We start from the raw sequence: 18,438 nt of genomic DNA on the forward strand, positions 1-18,438 counted from the left end.
TACACTGCTAAATTAGGGACGGCTAGCGCAGATAGCCCTCGTGTAGCTTTGCGCGAAATTTAAAAACAAACAAACCAAATACTGTTAAGCACCCAAAATGCCGTCCTTCTATATGCTATATATTAATATTGCATCTACTTGCATACATCTATTCAAGGGAATCAATATCTAGCTTTTTAAATCTAACTTAAATATCTCTTGTTCTCGGACTACCAATACTTCGTACAAGAAAATATTAATGTTCTAAACGTCTTTAATAATACTATACTACCATCAGGAACCTAATATCTCTCCACCATTGATATACAGTCTCTTTTCCACGACCATCCCTTATAACAATGGTTTCTTAGCTTAAGAGCATTGTCTGAACAAATAAGTAAGTATTCTATAACAAATACATTTTTAAGATTACTTGATCTTTTCTTTAAATTAAAAATTTTCTATTCAATGTCTCAGGCGACAAGCAAGCTAAAGGAGTTGCCATGGGAACAAAAATGAGCCTTCATATGTTAACCTTTTTGCTATAGGTTTGCACTGATTCTAATAATTAACACTGTAAACTGATAATCTTACATGTGAAAGGAGTAACCGCAATAAGTAAAGTAATGGCAAAAAATATTATGTGGAATTGAACTGAATTCCATGAATTGAAGGAAGAGACAGGACATAAAATTAACAGTTGAAAAAAAAAGCAACACTTTATTTATAAATACAACAGTTTCTTTATGTACGTTGCAGAATTGTTTCTATGTTCCTCTTTGTTTGACAGTTTTGGATTCAAACATAGTGACATGTAAAAACAGAATTCATATGTAACTTATGTCTCCCACTTGCAACTGGCCAAGAGGCTTTTTGTTGTATACCAAAACTCGTCTGATGCGATGGACAATGAAAGACAAACGTTTTTTGTTTTGTTTTTTCAACTCCAGGGACTAGTTAGCCATCAAAGGATTATTCCCTCTTTTCGGCCAAGAGACGGATGAAAAATGAAGTATTGAGGATATCAGTGATGTGTAAGAAGGCCTAAAGCAAATGATATGGCTGTAACTGATGTGAAAGTTTATTGGAGGCAAGAACATGTCATTAGTGAAGAGCGGTAAATGGAAAAAAAATATTTGTTTGAAGTTAAGCACAAAGCTACACAATAGGCAAACTGTGCTCTGCCCACCACGGATATCGAAACCCGGTTTCTAGCGTTGTGAGTCCGCAGACATACAGTCCAATAATGATGAGAGATTTAAATGGTCAGTGAACCAGTCTATCATCCCTCTGGATATATGTAATTGGGTAGATTCCGTAGAGAAGAGTCTATATGATTGGGATCATCAAGCAAAAACAGCATGACCTAGAGATTCAGTAAATCGGGGATAAGAATTTGTGAGAAAATCGAACAGGTATGAAAAAGAACATCAGCAAATATTATGGTATTTTGATTGAAAAAAAAACACCACTGAACATACTAGATCCAAAGGTCTCAAAGATAGATGAGAATCGGTAGGAAGGTAGTTCTTGTGTTGGACTAAATAATTTCAAATGAAAACAGAGTCTAAGAGCAGAATATATATATATATATATTGTCATTTCAGCTAAGCTAAGGATATGACATTCCAGAATCATTAGACAATCATAATTTTTAGAGGAACGAACAGAAGATTTATAAGTATAGTGTAAAAAAAAGGGGGAAATTTAATCACCAATATGTTCTAATGCAGCATGGGATGAGATTTATTCTTTTGGTGAATTAGGAGCAGGTTGCAGTATGGTTTGTTTTCTAGGTGAGATGCGTAATAAAGGTAACGCCTAGATATTTAACAGAATCTGAAAGCTGAATGGTAGCAAGAAGATGTACGTTGAAGAGTCGAGAATCATGATAAGGTTTAATTTAACAGTATAATTTTATTTTTAGTGCTGTTCTAAGTAAGACACTAGACTTTACGCCACCACAGAAAACAATCAATAGCCTGTTGAAGAACACTGTTAAGAGTGATCATGGTAGGGTTCCTAGCACGTAAGGCTGTATCACCTGAATACTGAAGTAGATGGACAGGATAACCACGTTTGGCACGTCTGCAACATTGAACATATAGTAATAGTATAGAATATTGTTGAACCACTAGAGAGAGGTTAAATTGTATATACAACTGCCTGAGGATAAAGAGGAAAATAATACAAACATTTCTTTGAGACGCTATTTGTATTTATGCAGTATAAAACTTTAAAGGTTACGGTTTAAACGCTGAAAACTGGCGAAACATTATAAACTAAATAAGCTTAAAAGTTCTGATAAAAATCATGTAAACTATCGATGTTTCTCTTTGTAATTTTTTTTTAAATTCTACTTAATTTGTTATTTCGGAATCAAAGTCATAGATTTGTAAAACGAGCATTTCAGATCTATCTTTATCTCCAACAATTCACTTCCCAATATCTCTAACTTAGAAGAATATATATAAAAAACATCTACAGATTTACGTAATTTTCATCTCAAGTTTTAGACCTATTGGTTTCTAATGCATCATCAGCTATTGGACTTTAAACCGCAACTTTTAAAGTATTGAACTTCATTTATAAATAGCGTTTCAAAGAAACTTTCGTTATCTCATCGTCCATCCCAAATGATGAGTTCTGGTAATGAATGAAAAATCTTATGGGCAGTGACTTGTGGAAGTAAAAAAAATACAATTTTTACAGGATTCTGATTTTGGTTGCGTTATTTTTGAATTTCGCGCAAAGTTACACGAGGGCTGTCTGCTCTAGCTGTCCCTAATTTAGGAGTGATAGACTAGAGGGAAGGCAGCTAGTCAACACACCTACCGCCAACTCTTGGGCTACTCTTAGCCAACGAATAGTGGGATTGATCGTCACGTAATAACGCCCCAACCGCTGAAAGAACGAACATGTTTGGTGACGGGGATTCAAGCCCGCAACCCTCAGATTGGAAGTCGAGCTCTTAACCACCAGGCCATTTCTGATTTTGAATCCGAGATAGACAAATTAAGAGGAATATGAAAAAAACATCTACAGTTTAAGTGAAATTTAATATAAATGTTAGGAATATTGATTGTCTTGATTCGTACATTCACATGGTCACGCAAGTTTTGAAAACATATAACTTTCATTAATTTCATTTTCATAAGTTTTACTAAGAGCAGTTGCTCGAAACGTTGCTAGACAAAATAAATTTGTTTAACGTTGTGTTTTTTACAGTGATTTTATTTTTATGCATTAATCTCCCAACATTTTGCGGATTCTATTTCTTTGAAAGCTCGTTTTGGTCTTTGATTTGATTTTTATTGTTATACATATGAATATATATTTTATTAAGGGTCTACATTTCATTCTAATACACATCAGGTGAGGCATTTGGTTAAACTACTAGGATGTTTTGTAGGAGTCGATGAAAGCGACTGGTAAAAAAGTCATTGAAACAACAAAAACACAAGCTGAAGAAAGAAAGAAATTAGTAGAAGAATTCCGCAAACAGCTGAGCAACATTATTCAGCAAAGAGAAACGGATTTGAATAAAGCCAAGGAGGTAGAAGAACGGTTACAAGTAAGTTAGTCACTGATATTGTGAGTATTATGAACGTGTAGAATTACAAACTGAGCAGCGTTACGGAATTGGTTCACCTGCATATGTAATTTTGTTAAGAAGTGTTTCATGTTAAGATTAATCAATGCCTAGTGGTTAAGGTTAATTGCAGTTTTATGCAAATTTTTTGCACGCAAGTAGATTTACCACTGAGAACGAACTAAAGCTATTGAAAGTTCAGTCAATAAAAATGCGGTTCTTACGGGAAAAATCTTTGATTAACATTTAATTCAAGACGCATCTTGTGTATCCAGAAACTTTCCTTAGTGTGTAGCATTTCTTTGCTATCGACACTTCCCAAGATATTGAAGTGTTTAGAAGTGACATGTGTGTCACAGTCCTGTAAACAGTGGCGAAGGATGTCACTTCTAAACACTTCAACATCTTGGAGAGTGCGGATAGCAAAGAAATGCTACGCACTAAGAAAAGTTTCTGGATACACAAGATGAATTAAACCATCTTTGCTCCTGAAACTTTAAATTGATCTTTGCGGGAGAAACTTTTATAAATTGGATTTCTGTTCATTAACTCTTAAACGGATGTTACTCAACCAGATAAATAGATATAGAAATCAGGCGTGGTTCGGCACTGCCATGCAATAATTTACCCTTCAAGAATTTTCGCTTTAATTAGATGTTTTAATACTCAAGCCTGCTCTTTTTAAAGTTGAACTTCTCACTTGTTTATATAAATAGAAGTTGATTCAACAACAGCAGAAACATCAGCAACAGATGCGGATATCTCATTGTCAGCGACTGAAAACCTTGAAACAGCTGGGGGAGCAATTTTTCCAGGTATGTAATTAAAATTTCTTTTTTTACGTTTCAGTATCCAAGTTCAATTATTACCACACGGAACTATTGAAATGTTTGATATATCACGATAAAGATAATTAATTTGCTAAAAAAACCCATAAAGATTGTTTAAATTATTGCTTGTTGTGAGATTCCATAGTAGAACTTTCGTACTTCCTTTTCATAAAACTATTTTTTAGTTCTTGTTGTCGACCTTCCCTTACGAAATGCAAGAAAATCATAAACTCGCGTTTTAGCTTGACTTGGACGTTCATTTTTACAAATATGTCGTTATCGCGTTCTAGGAAGATCGCTATAATACATTATGTTTTGAAGAATACTATGTGTAAAACAAAATAATATATCTTTATATCTTGGCAGTTAAACAAAAATTAATCTTTTCAGGGTATAGAGGAACTGGAGAACAAACACGTGAGCCAATATTCTTCTGTCCAGGCAGAAATGCGGAAAGAGATGGCACTTCTCCAGAAGAGGATTTTAATGGACACTCAACAGCAAGAGATGATGAATGTCAAGAAGAGCTTGCAAAGCATGCTCATGTAGAAAAAAATATATACCTATTTTGATGTAGTAGTATGAGTAGAACGTTTTCCTTTACCCTTACTTTACTGCTGTTTTTTATCATAATATATCATATTGTAGGCCTTTCCGGTTTAGAAGTACTAATACATATTGATTGTATTTGAGACTTTTTATGATGTTTTACTGGAATTTTGTATTCATATTAAAAAAATACAATATTTTCTGAGGACATTATTTTATTCAAATCAAGAAATATGTTCGATAAAAGAAAAACAACATTATTTAACAACAATATTATTTTCATTCACATGGCATTACAAACAGTTTATTTAACTGGATTTAAGTTAAGCAGGAAAAGAATAGATTTGACATGTTTTTTCAATGATAGTTTAATTATGCACTTGAAAAATACGCTAATATTAGTTTATTGATAATACTTTGTATTTCTGTAAATAAACTCTCACCCTTCTTCATTTATTGCCCTTGTTTTCATTTAACCTATAAACAGGCTCATCTACATCTGATTTAGTTTGTTGTTCAATGAAGGATTATGAGAGTGTTTTGAGTTTCTCACGGCTGATCAGTGCTGTATATCAAACAGAGAAACAAACTCACAAGACACTGTAAACTAAAATAATCGTACAAAACGAAATTACAGATTTAAAATGTTTCAGAAATCATTAACAGGGTTAATAAGGAAAGAAGAAATGTCTTAAAATTTGAAGAAAACATATTTTCTAAACAACATCCGCTAAACTCAATCTCACATTCAGTTCCACTCATTTGTTTGTCACAGAAAAACTGAATATAACATATGTTTATTACTAGGCTTATGCTATGCTGTTTCTTATTCTGTAGCGTGTCTATGGTGTGGTGTGTGTATGGGGAGGTGGCATAAATCACATTCAAGCTCCTCAAAATTTTGGCTCAGTAATTTATTAATCTGTTTTTTAGATAAAATGATTCATCTAGTTTATAAATGTGTTAGTAATTATTCATAAGTTACATATTTTCGTATTTGTATGTTTACTTATGTATATATATATTACACATATATTTACATATACGTATTATCATGCATCTTCTTTCTTGGAGGTGATTTTCGTTCACCTCGAGCTAATGTCAGGATTAAAAAAAAATATACGTCAATGATGAATTAAAAACATTTTTCTATATCATATGTCTTTTAATTTCATTTTGCAGTCATTCAGAGTCAGTTTATGACTAGGGACAGCAGCGCCGTCATTTGAAATACATTGACAGAGGATAACGCTAATTCCACATCTAAGAAAGTATGTTTCTCACAGTCCCAAAAGGGGTTACCATGAAATCAGTGCTAGATAGGCCCCTGTATCTAACTGTGCTACACACGGGCGCTAAATATATAGTATAATATCTATTAACTCGTTGTAAATAAGAATTTTGAATAGAAAATTTAATTTTATTTCGTTACTCTGACGTTGTTGTACTAAGGTGTGTTCATATTAAGTATATCAAAACATAAGACGAACTTGTCGTTAGTGCCGCATAGATTTCTCCGAACTCTGTAACTAAGCTAGTATAGTCTTATAAGTCATCGTCACCGTTGTCAACAGCGAGAAAGTTGATAAACAACAGAAAGAATTTCCGTGAGCAAATGCTTTCTACCGAAAATTACAATACTAAAACACTTGAGAATATCTAATTATTCACCTATCTATCCGACAGGGAACTATTTTCGAAATGTTTTACTGTTTTGTCCATAAATACATTGAATTAACATACCATATATTTCAATTTACGTATATCTTCACGTATAAAGTTCTTTGAAGATATTTTATGGGTAAGCAAACGAGTTCATGATAGCATATAAACGTTACATAGAAAACAAAATTGTTATCATTATTTGTACATGTACTTTATGGGCAATTAACTCAGAATGGAATGATACGTGAATGACTATAGACTTTTACTAATTCGAAATGCATTGTGTGAAAGACTGGCGTAGTTAGTGTTACCTCACAACACATCCATGTGTGTTTTGACAGGCAAAACTTATTTTAAAATAATTAAAAACAGATTTGATCTCTATAAACAAGTGAGTGTAGTATATTGGCCTATTTATTCAAATTTACTTGCCAATTGTTTCATGTTGTAGGTTCTTAGAAAGTAAAAACTAAAAGTGAGGAGCAGAGAATTGTTAATTGCTTTTCCGTGTCTTGTGTATTGACAATATTATTCTGCCTAAACTGGATGGACGTTAAATGAGTGCCAGTTATTTACTTCCAACTTACATCTGTACTATAGCTTATCCAAATTGAAGTGTTTCTTCTTTTTTTGAGCACTGGTCGTTTATAGAGATTGTTCCTAACAAATATAGTAATTGCAAAACGTGTATAGTTTTTAATTCAATCTTTTTCTTTCTGTTATTGTCATCTGTATTCTCGTTTGATCTAATCATCATAAGTATCTTTAGGACGATACATATTAATAAACGTTTTCAGGTAATAACTTTTTTTTATCTCCACCCCACCCCCTTAACGTTTCAAAACACTTATTTATACAGTATGTATAGAACCATAGCATTTATCGTTGTTTCAAAAAACATTGGCGTCAAGAGTCTGAAAGATTTTGAAAGAAATCAATGAATGAATGAAATAAAAATTTTAAAACGCAGATATTGTAATTACAATTTGCGCGTTTCGTAGCACCTGCAATAATACCTTTAAATTTCATTACATTGTTCCTAAATACAAGTTGTTCGAAAGGAACATAAAATGAGCCTACTTTTCAAGTTTCATTTAGTGGTATATAAAACATCCGGTTATGTCATTAACAGCTGAACACCAGAGCCACTTGAATTGCGTGCACTATAGCTAATGTTCTGCAGAATTGGCTGTTTGCCCTGTAACATGTATCTTAGAATAATGTTTTTAAACAACGTATCTATATACTCTCTCATCTTTCCGAATACTAAACACGTGAAGCGAAACCATCCTGGCTAACTTACAAATTCAAATAAAAGGTAACTTAAACAACCATAATTGCACACAATGGATGGGAACAAATTTAGGCCACAGGCCCGACCCACAGCAGTCTGAATTAATATTATAGTTGCAGGAATGCCTCAATGAAATTTAAACAATAGTTCCTAGTTCCCACGTGCATTTAACCGTATTACAACTAATATAAAATAATTTGTGTGAGATATCGTATTTTGTCATTAATACGAGCACAATCACGCGACTAATATATTCAACAAGTATGCAGTTCAAGTGTTTTTCCCAGTTTTATGATGAAATGCAATTGTATAGATCTATTTATCTGAAGTTTGGTTATTTACTTTTATATAGTTTATTTGTTCAAAGTAATGATGGTAAATACTGTTCAAAAGTTTTAAGTTGTAAAACAACATTATACGATTATGAAGTTTATTAGTAAGCTGCCAGCTTATGGAATAGTTGAGTAGTGTGTACTTCAAATAGTCTTGATTTTTTAAGAACCATAAAACTATTAGCTATTTTGAAGCAACATTTATTTTCAATTTTAAATTTTTTTTATAACATGATGAGAAGTAAGGTAAATATGAGCATTCTTGAAATTTTTGGTAAAATAAAAAAAGAGTGGACTTAACATACACCTTTAGTAATATATACGAGGTAAAGGTTTCGACTCATATGTTTCTACACTGGCAAAACAAAATAAAAAATATGCAAGAAAATAAACTGGATGACTTCAATATTTATAACAATCTAATCAGTTTAAACTACTGACAATGATTACTAAATTTCAAGTTATATTTACTCTCACACTTCATCATATATAATTATTTAAAACAAATTTATATTTTAATTTAAATTGCTAAACATAAACACTGAACATAATATTCACACCATCACCTTTAATAACATGGACTTACTAGAACGTTGTCGAAGAAACGAGGTGCCCGTGATGATTGATCATCCTTTCTTGAAGAGGATGATAAGAGACTTAATGAAAATATCCAGAAAAGTGTGTTAAGCTGCTAATTACTGTAGAAGTAGCATAGATGTTAAAGTTTCCTTTATAGTTTTTTTATTATTGTTATTATAATCTTATAACTAATTTTACGTTCAAGGTTAAAGGGATCGGAACGAGAACCTTATACGTAAATGATATCGAAGACTTCCGATATTGTATTTTTGTACGAAGTGACTTCACTGTTGGATAAAAAATGACTTAAGAGAGACAACAAAAACAATGAATCATAATTTCACACATTTTTCTCGATCTGAAATTCAGTAACTCCTAGTAAATATTAATTAGTGGCCTTTAATTTCTTTGTCTTTGATAGTTATAATATTCATCATTATGGTAATATTATTTTTTACTAATTGTCGTTTTATCTTTAAGTTGCTAATTTGCTGTTTTCTAGTTAGTGGAATTCGAACTTGGGACCTTGGAACAGAAGGTGGGATAATTAATCATTGGACTGCTCTTTATTACGCTTTTTAGTAGCGGTAACCAGGTGCTTTTGACTGTAATGCTTGGTTTTTTTTACTCTCTTCAAGTTGGGTTCTTGGTATTATGGTTCTGATATATCTCCAATGTATTTTATGCTTATTTTCTTCAAGTTGGGTTCTAATATCTCTCCACTGTATTCAATGATTTATTTTCTGACATATATTTGTTTTCAATTACTAAATTTTCAGAGTCTCTTGTGGTATTGGTGTCATTTCGATTCTTACTTTATCGGGTCTCATAGTCTCTTCAGTATATTCATTGCTACATTTACTTGGAAAGCTGTAAGTTACATCTTACCGTTCCATGTATACCAGTTGGGATTTTAGAGTGTTATAGTATTTGAAATATTCTCTTAACTCTATTCTGAAAGACCTATGTGATAAGGATGAGTGATCAGAGATTTTATTTTATTTTCATTTATGTTCAGTATTCTTGAGGTAAACATTATTCACTCAGTGCCAAGGATATAGTCAGGGTCTTTCTTTGTTGTTTCTTCAAAATTATAAATCCTCTGCATCCTGAAAACTATGACTCCCAGCGGTAAGATTCAAGACATATGACACCAAAAATCGGTTTTCGATACTCATGATGGGCACAGCACAGATAACCCATTGTGTAGCTTTGCGCTTAACTAAAAACAAACAAATTCTGGAAACTAGAAGGCTTATGGCTACAATTTTGTCGCTATTGTGATAGTTTAATGTTTAGTCAATTAACTTACACAAAAAATAAACAAACAACAACAACATAAAACTTGTGTTATAACAATCACAACTTGAAGCTGGAAACAATATGATCATTGGCTAACAAACCACAACAGAGATGTGTTGGCTGATGCAGGATCTTTATGTAATATACATACACGTAATAAAAAGATGATTTCACAACCCAACTATGCATTTATATAAACAATATTTCCCATTGGAAACCGCACGTCATTTATGTTAGAAAACCCACAAACCTTGTGTCCTTTATCCTCTATAAGTTCAGCTTGTAGCTTTGTATGTATATATATGTCCAGCTAACTTCTCCCACTGGAGCTAGCAGGGCCAAACTTACAAAACTGGCAGATGAACACCGAGGTAGCCTGGGGGTTTCCTTATCTAAAATATCCCAGAAACGTCAACCAGCTATGCTGGAGTTTATGGGGAGGTCTTTACGGTCGCTGAAACCTAAGCTGGCATAAAATTTTGTATTCCTAGCTCTCCTCAGGTCATAGGAGCAGGTCATAGCCCCCCTCAGAATAATTAGGTATTTCAATATTTTGCAAAAGAAAAAAAAAATACAATGATGTACAAATGATGTATTGAACTACACTGGTACTAAACAGTATTAAAGTTTGTTTTCTTATATACATATATATATATAATGTTTACTTATAAATTAACAAGTGGTTAATGATAACATCTTCAGACACATATTCCAGCACACGTTTCTTAATTGGAAGCACTGCAAGGTACTTTAGTCTAGTTTGTCCCATTCTCAGTCAGATGTGTAAACGTCTTAAAACGCTGAAGGACCTTTCACAACTACTCACTGGGATAGTTAGTGAAACTTGTACCACTTTTTTAAGGATGGAAACATGAGAAGGTTTAAAAGCTGATACACATCTTCCATGGTGGGACTTTCGCCATTCCTTTGTTTATCAGGCTAAATGATTTTTAGTAGCGAGTACTTCTTCAGGCATTAGTTCTGTTTTTAGTGTTTAGCAAGTATGGTTAAGTCCTCTACAGAGAAAAAGTTTCGTGAGAGCGAACTGCATGTCTGAATTCCCATCATTAGCTCTGCTTTAAAGCTAGAAAACCGCTGGTCAAGTTCAGAAAGCATCCGATTTAAACAAAGATAGAATAATTTCGTCCTCATTTCATCTGGTGTGCTGATATCCTCACATACGCCACTTGCATTTTCAACCACGAAATCATACATGCATTTTGATTGCTTCTTTACACTGCTGTTTTCCCTGGATGTCAATGCCGTTGTTAGTGCACAAGGTGATTGCTTTTTCATATATTTCTTTTGCCTTTTAATTTGTTCTCATGTTATTTAAAGTTCTGCATACTGCTGCTTTAAAATCAACTGCTTTTTACAAATCAAGGTTTTATTTTTGAAGCAGCTTATGGAAGCCCTCTGTTGTGTTAAGGAGAGAATGGAACATAAACAGTGTAGGCAATTTGTACAGCTTTTCCAACAGACCAACGGCTGTTGGAGACTTCATTTCCGAAAGGCATTGCACAACAGCTGGGAAGTTTGCTATCAGAACATTTATAGAACGTACCTGACAAGACCAGCGTGTATCTGAAAGGTGTACCGGTTTGCTTTGGTTTTATCCGAGTTGAGCTTGGACATCTTTGATGATGTATTAGCGATAGATTTAAGAAGGTGTGTATACTTTCTAATGTATCAAAAAAATCAGAATCTTCTTTGATTGACTTAAATGTGTGACAGAGCACTAGGTTGAGTTGGGGAGCGTAATGATGGACATGAATTACTTCTGAGTAATGTTTCTGAAACCTAGCTTGAACACCATTTCTTATTTCATTCATTACAGCTGCACCATCATATGTTTGTGCTACACACTGAAGAACTCGCTGACTCTTAGACATTGTTGTATTGATTCGGTGACTGAGTCTGCATTAAAATGTATTAATCCCAGAAATTAAATTATTAGTTCTGAATCCCAGAAAACGTTTTTTCACGGAACCACTTTCTGGAATAACGTACCATACACAGAGGACTAACGGCTCCTTATGTTTATTCTTTGCTTCGTCTGCAATTATCGCATACATTTCTGATCACTAACTATGCTGCATGTCACTTGTTCTGTATGGATAGTAATTTTGAAGAAGTGGAGCAAGTTTCGTCAGTAAATTCAAGCACTTGATAAAATTTACTCTGTTTTGGACTTTTTCAGTTCCATCGTAGCCTCTAAATGGTATTGCTTGTTTTCTAAGACATTATGTGCCAGAATTCGCGGAAATTTTCGGCGTTTCAGTTTGATATGTTTTTTTTTCTTATTTTTTAAGACACCAACTGGGGATTCGGGGCACAGGTTCCTTGTGCCAGTGCCTAGCGACGCCTTTGCCTGTGAGTGCCATGTTTGAAACTGTTTTTTTTTATCGGGTACAAACTTGGCATCTCTGCTCATGTACCAGGACCAGTCTCCTAACAGCTTTTTTTGTTTTTTGGCGGGTCCTCCTTTAGGTAGCTATAAAAGTAAAGGGAGACAATGAAGGAATTTGATGGGCGAAGAGATATTCCCGAATGCCCCATTTGGGAAGGGTTTGCATTCTGCTAACCCTTTCTCTAAACTAAATACCTGTCATGGATAAAACAAACAAAATGAAGGAGCTTTATCGGTACATTGGGGTCTTTGTGGAACCCCCCGCAGTAGAAGACGGATATTTTATGCTAGTATCACTACAACAACCAATTGTGTGATAGTTTATATAGATCTGTGTTCGAGGAACATAATTTGTGTTATAGCACAACCTTTTTTTTTTCAGATTGAACTGAAATTAGATGACCTTTTGTACACGCCAGTGGCAAGATGGTTGCTTATCGTTGTGACCATTATATCTAGGAAGGTAGGAATGGATTACTGAATTTTTTTTCGTGGTAAATTGAATACCTGTGTGATTGATTTTTATTTTGCTGAATTTGTTCGGATATCGAAAAAAGTAAGTTAAAGTCTTTCTACTCTCGAAAGTGTCATTTCTGTAACTTATGATACTGTATTATAACCTGGTTCCTCAAATAACACCCAAAAAGTTTACTACAAAATGCTAGGAACTAATATTTTAACGTCACTGACTATATTTTGTTGAAGATTTCGCATCTAAAATACATCGAGGGAAGAGAGTAAGCATCATTGTAATTCCCCAATCCGAAACATTCGTAACTAAAATTTTGTTTCTCACAGACGTTTTCTATGCCATTGAAAATGTAGTCACGTGATAACTTTCATTGATTTTGTTTGTCTTCATTGAATTGTTTATGTCTTGACTAACATACCATGTATCAACTGAACTTGAAGGCAGCCACTGATACTGTACAGGCTTGTTCTATTCTGCACATTAGTAACAAAATATATATATTTTATTGTTAGAAACACAATCTTCTCTTCATTATCGTACATGTTTTATTCTTGTTTTGTTTTTACTTATGGACTCGATGGAAAGTACTGAACAATTTGCTCAAATTATGTAAAATGTTTACGCTCCTTAGAAAAGGAAGAAAACGTGTAAATCGCTTCGTGTTGATCTTACATTAAATTTGGTAAAAGATCTATCTATAGAGATGAATTACAGTTTTTAAGAAACTCATATATATTTCCAAGTATTATATGATAAACATTTACACAGGAACATATGGTCTTTTCTATTTTTATGCTTCATCCATTGATTACACATTACATATTCTAAGTTGTTTCGTGTATTCTGTATTTGAGCTTTTGTTCTGCAAATAACAGACTGGCTTACCAGGAATGAGTAGTAAGGCAGTTCGATTACATGAGAGCTTCAATATAGTGAGTGTCTGCCTGTCTCTATGATTTCTATTTGTAATATAAGAAACCATTTTTTTCTATGTGGTTTTTCGCTAGCTTTCCTCCTAAAAAGATGCGCATGCGCGCACGCACATACACGTTTCTTTTCTGTACGCGTGTGTATTTTACAGGAGAAAAACCAAGAGACAAATGACCAAAGTATTAGTAATCCCAACATACCTAGAAACTATACAGGGCTTAAAACAGTTTTGAAACAGTCCTATACAGACTCAACAATGATTTAACTAATTTTACTTTCTTTTCACGTTAATTGCTTATAAAATTGATATTCTCGATGATCTTCTCATATTCTGATATTCTCATCTCAACGATTCTTAAAACTAACGGAATGTTTTTACCACCAGATGCTGCTCTTTTAAGTTTAATCAGATAGGTGCTACAACTTGAAATTTCAAGGCAACTCAGAAGGCAGAGCACAGATAGCCCATTGTGTAGCTTTGTGCTTAACTTCAAACAAGCAAACAATGTTACATGAATTATTAAATGGAGTATTTTTACACGTAATTGTTTCCTTAAAAGTTTAATAACATTATTGCTAATCTTAACAAATTTGTCGGTATGCTGGAAACATTTCATATAAGGTCTCATAATTATTTTAACACTACATTTGCGATTTATCTCTCAAACCAGATATCTGTTTTACCTTTATATTTTAGTTTGTGTCGGTTGATTACTTTCCAGTACTTTAGCGACATTACAATGTCAATTGTAGAAGTAATGTTAGTTAAACTCTCGAGAAGACGAGTTGACGAATATCGGACAGGAAAACAAATAACTTGTAGAGTTCAAAGTCCATATATATATAGAGATATATATGTTGTTAAAATCTATTTCTGAACCAACAATGTTTCGTCTGATTCTCTAGTGTAAAATAACCATTTGTCTAGAATTGAACAGCAGAAATGTATAATTATCGTAATAAAGAATATATGTTTTCTTTATCACTTATTACTGCTCTGAGGAGAGGAGTTTATAAATCAAATAGGTTTACAAACGTTTGTGTGACTGCTCTATATTGAACGAAAACTTTAAAAGGTGTCTTGTTTTTAACGCAGCTAGTTATCACCACCCACCGCCAACTCTTGGGCTACTCTTTTTGTCAACGAATAGTGGGATTGTCCGTCAAGTTATAACTCACCCACGGCTGAAAGGGCGCGCATATTTAGTAGAAGGGGGATTCGAACCCACGACCCTCAGATTGCGAGTCGAGCCCCCTAGCCATGCTAGGCCTCTTTGGAATTTATGCCATACATAAGAGATTCCTGGGCAGGGATTAAATTGGAGCGCAACGGCGTTTCCCTCTTGAGGATTCAAGACATTAGCGTTCCTCGTCTCCTGACTGGATTGCGCTGCTAATACAAAGTGGATTACAAAAGATAGTTACACCTCAAAATCCTAATTTAATCACTGTTCCTGGGCATCTCAGACACTCAAGAGAAATACCAAAATCAGTGAGTTCCATAATCGATTTCTCAACCCGAAGACCAAGAAAAACGATTGGATGAAATCGTGATATCGACAATTTTCTATGTAAAACCCATAGGAAACCCATAAAGCAATTAATGGAATTAACTATAGTATTAGCGGTATTTTATGTTTTTGGTATGTGTCACATATGATTAGGAACCCTGTGGCCAACAGTTAAAATCAGGGACCCACACAAGCAATTTGGTGCATGAGTAGTTTCGAAAAGATAAATTTCAAAATCCGATGTGGGTTTATTTGGACCTCATGAATAATTCTATAGGATTAAAGAAATGTGATATTATGGGCATAAGATGGTTTTATGTCCTTTTTTCTTTAATCTTAAAATCACATGTCGGTTGATGTCTTTATAAAGGAGAACCAAAAAAATGAAAGAAATTGACTAATATCACGTGCTTGTTTGTACATATGTTCTGTTTTCATTCTGTGTACAATGAACTGTTCAGGTCGATTTTAATACGAGAACTCGTGAAATGACATGTAAAGCATGTTTCTAAATCACCCCAGAAATAGGTCACTCCACTGTGAATGAGTTAATAAAGCCATTTTTCCCACGCACAAATAACATCAGTAACGCCACATTTAACTCGAATTATCATAGTATATTTCATCAACGTTATTTTTAAGCGCACAATCTCGAACAATATTTCAAACAAAATACCAACACTTCGCCTTCTGTGTTCCGTTTAAGTTTCTAACTTCAAGAAAAACTTATTGAAAAACAACGCAAGAAACATAGGATAATACAATTTTAATAACTTTTTTCATATAAATATATTCTACAAAAAATTAATTAATTCAAAGACATGAGCTTGTTTATGTAAGTTCATTTAAGAGGTTTGTTTAAGACATGCATGTATTTATATGAAAGATAACAAACCTTTCTGTGTTATCAAAAAGTCTGCACGAAGTCTGCCAATTGGATAATATAATACCAACAACTAGTTTTATTTACACATATGTTGTGTACAAGTATATGTAACTAAGGAGAATATGGAAACAAAATTAATTTTTTGGCCAGCCTGATCAAAGAATAATTTTACTGATGGAAATTGATAATTAGCACTTTGATGTGTAAACCAGTCAACAATATTAGCATTTTCCAATTAAGTTACTCGTCTTCTTTCTGAATGATTTTATTCAGTATGAATTTCTGTGTTTGAGTTCCATATAATCGCTGTTTTCACACATGAAGTTTTTATGCCGTATTATGTGTGTCATACATGACGTGTTGATAACGAATTATCTGCGTTATGCATGTGGTGTTGATGCTGAGTGTCATAAATGTGTTGATGTCGTATTATGTGTTTTATACACGTGGTAATGATGTCATATTACGTGTGTCATACATGTGGTGTTGATGCTGTATTGTGTGTGTCATACATGTGTTGATGTCATATTACGTGTGTCATAAATGTCGTGTTGATGTCGTATTATGTGTGTTATATATGTGGTGTTGATGGCGATTTGGATGTGTCATACATGTGTTTATGTCGTATTATGTGTTTTATACACGTGGTGATGATGGCGATTTGGATGTGTCATACATGTGTTGATGTTGTATTTGTGTCATACATGTGGTGTTGATGTCGTATTACGTGTGTCGTATATGTGTTGATGTCATATTACGTGTGTCATACATGTGGTGTTGATGCCGTGTGTCATAAATGTCGTGTTTATGTCGTATTATGTGTTTTATACACGTGGTGATGATGTCATATTATGTGTGTCATACATGTGGTGTTGATGTCGTATTATGTGTGTAGCTTTTTGTGATACCAAGTTCATGATTTGCTCTTTTATCTCCTTAAAAAAAATTCGATCCATATTTCCAATGAAACCAGAAATTGAAAAAGAGGTACGCGCGCATGCACATTTTGATAGTAAGGTGTGCGCGCGTGTTCAGGTGAGACAAAACTGAGTATTATTATAATAGATGTGGAATGCGCTATCATGAAACAACAGCAACATTACAGTTCAGTCTGTCGTGAAAAATCGTTATTCATCACAGAATATTCGGTATCCGAGATCTTCAGCTTACGTCACAACTCCTTACCCACACCTAGAGCACGGAAGCTTACTTTAGCTTAAAATGTCATATATATAAAACTTGATAATTTTGAAGCAAGCGAATGTATAGACAGTTACTCCAGGCAGGTTTGAAGTGCTGTTTAATTTCTGTCGTGGGTAGTAACCAATTGAAGTGAGCACAAAATTGAAATCTGTTTACAACGTCGTTTTTAATTATGGATCGCAATTTCAATAACTGCTAAATTCCAAATTTAACTTTTCCATTATTTTAATGCGATATTCTATCGTTGACAACCTTCCAGCCCATTCTTTCAAGTAAACAAGTTTTTAAGTGCACTAGAATTAGATGTATGTAACCTAAGTAATCTACTAGGCACAGTATTTCAAAACTTCTAATGTAAAAGTTTAATCACGTAATTGAAGACAATCAGGCGCAATCAACAGAAATTGCTAAACACTTTTTGTCTTTTTTTTGTTACATGCGGCCAGATAGAATACCTTTTATATATAAAGAATATAAATTACTTATTGCGTGTGCGTAATTGCACACTTACCTCCAGGTATACCGAGTGCTGCCATAATTGTTTCCCGAAATGCACCCCAATTCACAGATCTATGTGACATTTATTTCTCAAAAGTTTTAAAAACATTTCTCAAAACAATTAGTATCCATCGTCCTCTGTTAGTTGCTTTAAAAACTATAATATAAATATATTTCAAATGAAAGCAATATACAATCTCTTTTGTAAACTTTTTTTAATTTAAAATTTATTCGCGTTGCTTTACCCCTGTGGCTCGGCGGCAAGTTTGGGGCCTATGACAATAATAATTGAGGTTGGATGCTAGTGGTGGGCAAAAGGCAAACATAGACAAAATTTCGCAGAGTTAATTGCTTGGTATTATTTTTTATGTAATTTAATATGTGATGAATGTTCTCTAGTTCATTT

At 33.6% G+C, this 18,438-nt stretch overlaps 1 protein-coding gene across 1 annotated transcript in view; it reads left to right on the forward strand.

Moving 5' to 3' along the window:
• Window positions 1-4,950, forward strand: part of LOC106461551 (synaptonemal complex protein 3-like) — a 9,157-nt gene extending 4,207 nt beyond the window's left edge. The window contains exons 2-4 of the mRNA XM_013921387.1: window positions 3,392-3,553; window positions 4,288-4,386; window positions 4,792-4,950. Of these exons, the coding sequence (XP_013776841.1) occupies window positions 3,392-3,553; window positions 4,288-4,386; window positions 4,792-4,950 (420 nt within the window). The remainder of the gene's footprint in view (window positions 1-3,391; window positions 3,554-4,287; window positions 4,387-4,791) is intronic.
• Window positions 4,951-18,438: the final 13,488 nt, after the last annotated feature.

This window comes from Limulus polyphemus, unplaced genomic scaffold (genome assembly GCF_000517525.1).
Source record: "Limulus polyphemus unplaced genomic scaffold, Limulus_polyphemus-2.1.2 Scaffold984, whole genome shotgun sequence".
Lineage (NCBI taxonomy): Eukaryota > Metazoa > Arthropoda > Merostomata > Xiphosura > Limulidae > Limulus > Limulus polyphemus.